At 34.2% G+C, this 6,003-nt stretch overlaps 1 protein-coding gene across 1 annotated transcript; it reads right to left on the minus strand.

The window, feature by feature from the left end:
* Positions 1–1,874: 1,874 nt before the first annotated feature.
* On the minus strand, positions 1,875–3,870 carry LOC115920564. The gene is made up of 2 exons (XM_030976485.1): positions 3,772–3,870; positions 1,875–2,162 (listed from the first exon to the last, which is right to left on the minus strand). Exons 1-2 carry the CDS (start codon positions 3,828–3,830, stop codon positions 1,907–1,909), a joined length of 315 nt encoding a protein of 104 aa, XP_030832345.1. The 5' UTR covers positions 3,831–3,870; the 3' UTR covers positions 1,875–1,906.
* Between the last annotated feature and the right edge of the window lie 2,133 nt (positions 3,871–6,003).

The raw sequence follows: 6,003 nt of genomic DNA on the forward strand, positions 1-6,003 counted from the left end.
CAAGTTTGGGCAAATGCAACGAATGTGGGTCAGGCCATATGCATGTGCTTCATTGGTCTTAAATAATTTAAATGTTAAATTATGCTTCGTCCTTCAGTGCATCATTGTTTAACATTATGCAATGTAACTATGCTTTCACAGAACCTTGTTTCAATCCATATAGAATAACCTTTAATTATTTTGAACAGCCTAATAACTTCTTGTCTCATGATATCTACGTTCTTTAAAAATATGATGGTAATTATTTGTCCTTCCTTCGGCAAGAGATTTTGAATAAATCTTTATAAATTACACGTTTAAAAATCTTAAAAGATAACTATGTCATTGAGGAACATTACACCGCCTCAAGTGAAAACAAAATCAAAACATTTACTGTACAAAATAATGTAGCGGATAACTTAAAATAGACATCTTTGCATTGTAAATGAAAGTTAATCGGAAGAATTTACATACAAATTCAACCCTTCATCCCTTTATTCGCTAGCGAGTAATGATTTACAAATCACATTACATATAACCTCTTTCTATAAATTTGGAAAATACTTGTTTAAGTTTCGTTATAGCTCTTGTAACAATTGCAATAGATAAGTACCGTAGAACAAGCACATAGAAAATGAATTAGTATGAGCATCAAGATAAACGTATTACCAACTGTATTGCATAGCATGTTCATCATTTCAATTTCAATTTCATCAAATTTATTTATGTTTCCAAAAAAGCATTACAAATCAATTATAAACATTTACAACAACTTAGGTATACATATTGGAAACAGAGGGGTCGACTTAAAAGCAATGATTGTACAATTGTGGACCCCTCAAATTCAATTAAAGATAAACTTGAGTTCCGGTTTTAAAAAAAGAAAGAATTCTCACCGAATCAAACGAAACTTACACTCTGAGTGTTCAAGATTACAAATAAATGTTATGTGCCAAACAATTTTGGAAGAAACTGTATACTGGCTGAGTAATGAGCATAGAAAGATAAGGAAATCAAGATAAACTAGCCCCGACAACATTTGTGTAGTCCCATATACATCTTTCTGTGTACAGTGCTTGATACTTTACCAAGACTGAGCCAAATTTATTATGATTTTGATGATTCCAGAACCTTGCAGTTCACACCAATACTTATATGCTAGATGATCAACTTCCTCTGATCCATTCCACACCTTTTCTTTCACAATGCAATCGCATTACCAGAACTCACCTTTATCTTTAACATGTTCGCAACTTTACAAGGAACTACAAAATAGGTTTTAAAAAAGAGGGATGCCAACAGAGACGAGAAGGGTACTTTACATGACAAAGGAACTCGGTCACAACACGAGGAGTAGACAATGCCAAAAGGGAGTGAGAGATCGGGGGTACAGAAAATAATACAAAAGGAAGAGCTGCATTTGGGGTTGAGAAGGATATGAGGAAGGAGAAATGCGCATTAGAAAGGAGATAAGCACGAGAGGGCACAATATAATATATCAAATTACATTTTTAGTCACTGAGTTGAGAATGATCTTGTATTCAACTAAAACAACAGCAACATCTTATACCTCAATGAGATTTATATGATTGTAATAAAAAAAAATTATAATCTTTCTTATAAATATTAATCGATGGAGCCTTCATATGTAAATGTTTTTTTGAGCTAAGAGGGTCCGCAAGAGAGGTAAATGAAAATCCTCCGAATGACTTGTTGGGTAATTCTGGACTGAGCTTTTAAAAAAAAAACATTTCTTGAAAAACAGATGGCAACATATTATTTTTATAATCATACATTAATTGACCTAGTTGGACAAAATATAAGTCTTTTACCTTAAGTGTACTATTTTTTTTTTTTTAGCGTATTATTTGAAATTTAGCAAGTATCAATGTTGGCAACATACACCTTTGCCACGCTTGGGTTGCTTCTATATTTCTTCGTAGGTGTCTCCCGGGTCTGATTTTGTGACATTTTGATAGTTAACGTCGATGTTGGGTTTCTTAAGATCTTGATAGGTATGGGGTTCGGTACGATTCTGGTAATTAGGTGTGTCTGTATTAAGATCTTGGTATGTATTGGTATCCGAGTCATCAAATACAGGGTTCCCATACTTCGGAGAGGTCTCTTGTGCAGTATTTGGTGGCGACGCGGCTGGTTCAGCGTTTAAACGTCTTTGTTTGGTCCTGGAAGTGAAATTCAATTCAAAATAACATTAATTTTCTTCTCCTTCTTAATATCATTGAATTTACACACACACGCACACACACACGCGGATATACACACACGCACCACCACACACACACGCCACACATACACACAAAGGTAAGTCAAAATCGAAATAGCAATTTGTCCCTGATGAGCACAGCTGCATGCGTTTGAAATAGAATGCCCCTTATCAGACAAAACCTTCAAATACATTTTTTTTTGGTAGATTTATATTAATGACCTTGAGACTAGGTAAATCCTGCAATCACTTAATTCATTATCACTTTGGCTCACTTTAGATTGTCGAGTATTCAAACTCTTTTAATGTCTCAATTACAAACAATAATTATTATCTTTCTTTGTAACAATGTAATAAGACAGTGGCATAAAATTCACTTGGATTGTGCTACTGTTTTTTTAGTTCTTTCTTCAGAGGTAGTGGTCCAAAGAATTATTTTATTGTTTTAATGGTTCGGATCTTTGTTGTTTGTTGTTTTAACAATTCCATTTCCTTTCTTTCTTCGCTTCTTTGCACGCTCGCTGGTTTGTCACATGTGCAATTTAGCACAAAACAACAGGCACAAATTGATAGAATCTTCTGAACCTTCTGAATTTGGAGTCAGCAAGGCGGTATTCCACATGTCGCTAACTTGTATGGCTGGTGGTGCATGCTAAAGTGTGTTTCTGAAATCCCCAACAGATGTGGCTATTACAGACTGCTGGTCGAGGGCGTTCCATGCTCGTCCAGTTCTTGGGAAAACGAGTATTTATATACGTCCTTTCTGGCAAAGGGGATTTCTATTGAGTGTTGGTGGTTTCTTCTTAACCCTGTTGATACTATGTGGTCCTCTTGCTTTAGGCCTACCTTGTTGATTTTGTACAGCATAACTAGACGACTTGTGCAACACACTGCCTTGCAAAATCACTTCTTCTGTTTTGATTATCTCCACGACAACCATTTAACACCACCAAAGATAACTCTTGCACTGGAATTGGTTCAATAATATCAAAGGCTTTAATATATGTATCCCATGATACAATGCAGAGGGAGATTATTTGTGTGGCTTCTTAAGACTCAATATGCAGCAACACAGCCCAGGTGTGCGCTCTTCAAACCATGATATGAATCGTGCAACAAACCATTAACAAGTGTAAAAAATATTTAAAAAATCACTTATAATTCATGCTTTCTCCATGCACGTAAACATATATGTCACTTTGGTTTCAATTTGAATATTAGATTATCTATGCAACAGTTGACAAAAAAATTCCTTATCAATCCAGCAAAGGTTACATTTTTTGTGCGAAGACTTCCTAATACTGACACAAAGTGGTGTACTGTACATAACCAAAATACTCATCATGATAAAGGAACACTACCGAAGGTAATATTAAATCTTTGATTTCATTTATTTCACAAATAAATTGGGTAATTCTGTAGTTTTTTCTTAAATCATCTTTTTGCAACTTATGCAAACAATGAGAGGAATTCTGTCATTGCTTTTAGTGTATGTCTCCTTTGTGTCTGTATACGGCGTATTTCAACTATCTTAATGACCCTTGGACAATGGTCTCCCTGTCACTTACCTTCTAAAGATGACGAGGACGAGAATAATGACCAGGATGATGATAATAAGGGTAGCCATGACACTCCCTACTATCGGTCCTACTGATGACCTGGGAGAGCCACCTATATAGTGTCGAATAAATGAAATATGACTCGTACCATGTACCAATCAAATACAGGAATCCGGTGGCTCCTGTATCTAATAACGCCTATGTGGACTGGGGATTTCAGTATATATTCTTATTTGTTTGTTTATTTATTTTGTGTGTGTGTGTGCGTGTGTGCGCGTGTGTGTGTGTGTATGTATGATGAAGATAATGCATCGGTTAGAAGGTTGCAATATATTTTTGAATCATTTGAAAAAATTAGTGGTCTTAAAGTGAATAAAACAAAGACACATTTTATGTGGATGGGTGAGGATGAGAACAAACCTGATGGGCCTTTATTTGGAAATTTGGTTAAGGAAATACATATTTTAGGGGTTAGTTATTCATTAGATCGAAGTTTAAAAGATGATTTGAATTATAAAGAAATTCTAAGTAAAATAAAAAAATTGCTTGTATGGTGGAAACAAAGAGATTTAACTATTATGGGTAAAATACATTTGCTAAAAACTTATGCGCTTTCAAAATTAAATTATATTTCATCTCTCGTTATTGTCCCTCATTGGGTATATAAAGAAGTTGCAAAAAATTCATTTGAATTCATATGGAGGGGGAAAGATAGAATTAAACGGGCAATAATGTATCAGGATTATGACTTTGGAGGATTAAGAATGATTAATTTTGAAATGTCCGTTAAAATACAGCGCATAATGTGGATAAAACGTCTTTTATATGGAGAGAAAAGTTTGGGATGGAAATTGTTTTTTGATCATTGCTTACAGTTTGTGGGTGGTAGATTTATTTTTTTATGTGATTATGATTTAAACAAGATTAAACTCGTTTTAGATATTCCACCATACTATATGGAAATGTTGCAAGCATGGCAAGAGACAAGTAATTTAAGATATTTGGAGGGTTATATTAATCCAATTATTTTTAATAATCAGAATATATGTATAAATGGAAAAAGTATATTTGATAGATACTTGTTTGAAAGAGGGATTGTTCAACTGAATCATTTGGTTGAGAAAGGTCATGTTAAGCCTGTTAAATATTTTATGAACCTCGGTATGAAAGGTAATAATTTGCTTATGATTATTGATATTTATGATGCGATACCCAGGTTATGGAAGGATGATTCAGGGTTAATAGAATTCCTCGAGGTTGATTTGATAAGCTTTAATACTTATTTCCATATTTCTAGTAAAAAAATACAGTTTGTGGATGTGGGTTCAAGAACAATCTATGATTATTTCATCAAAGCACTGCAGCGAACGTATGATTTGCAGGTAAGGGATGGGCAAAATGATTATGATTTTATAGATAAAGAATTAAAAGAAATATTTGTGAGACCAAGAATTACTATACTCATTAGAAAACAACGTGAATTTCAATTTAAATTATTGCATGGAGCCATATACACTAATGAGCATCTTCATAGATTTGGTTTTGTTGGTGATAATTTATGTTCGTTTTGTAAGCAGGAAATAGAAACATACAAACATTTATTTTTATCTTGTGGGAGCGTTCAAAGGTTATGGCAGGCTTTAATACAACTTTTTGAGTTAGATGAAATTAAAGATTTAGAATGGCGAGATATATTTGTTGGGTTGGTAGGTAGTTCATATAGAATAAAAATGTGTAATACTATCATTTTCATGGTGAAGTATGTTACATTTATGTCAAGATCGGGGGGGCGAGTACTAACTTTAGAAAAGATGAAAAAAAGCATTTTTAAGTATAGGGATGAGGAAAAGAAAATAGCAATTAAAATGGGAAAGCTAGGATCACATTTTTTAAAGTGGGAGCAGCTTAAGATTAATTAAGATTTGCTTTCTTCTCCACCGTGAGCTTGTTAAAAGCGTAACTCGATTTTGCGGCCTGGATAACTTATTTAGTATATTTTTCTTAAGTTGAGAATGTTGGCAGACATCCACTGAGTGAGTACTGTGTGTGTGTGTGTGTGTGGGGGGGGGGGGGTGGGTGGGTGGGTGAGTATGTGTGTGAGTGGGTGAGTATGTCTGTGTGATGTAGGGGGCAGGGAGGGGGCAGGATTGTTTCAGTAAAATTATCTCCAGATTTTTTTTGTTGTTGTAATATATAAGTAAATAACATTTACAATTGACATATTATGTTTAGGTACTTATA

This window comes from Strongylocentrotus purpuratus, unplaced genomic scaffold (assembly GCF_000002235.5).
Source record: "Strongylocentrotus purpuratus isolate Spur 01 unplaced genomic scaffold, Spur_5.0 spur5_scaffold_9, whole genome shotgun sequence".
NCBI classification, from domain to species: domain Eukaryota; kingdom Metazoa; phylum Echinodermata; class Echinoidea; order Camarodonta; family Strongylocentrotidae; genus Strongylocentrotus; species Strongylocentrotus purpuratus.

Bases quoted from the DNA above. Each gene is read 5' to 3' on its own strand.
- LOC115920564 (XM_030976485.1), bottom strand. From the start codon at position 3,830: ATGGCTACCCTTATTATCATCATCCTGGTCATTATTCTCGTCCTCGTC. The intron at 2,163-3,771 runs GTAAGTGACAGG...TTTCACTTCCAG, and splicing joins GTCCTCGTCATCTTTAGAAG to GACCAAACAAAGACGTTTAA.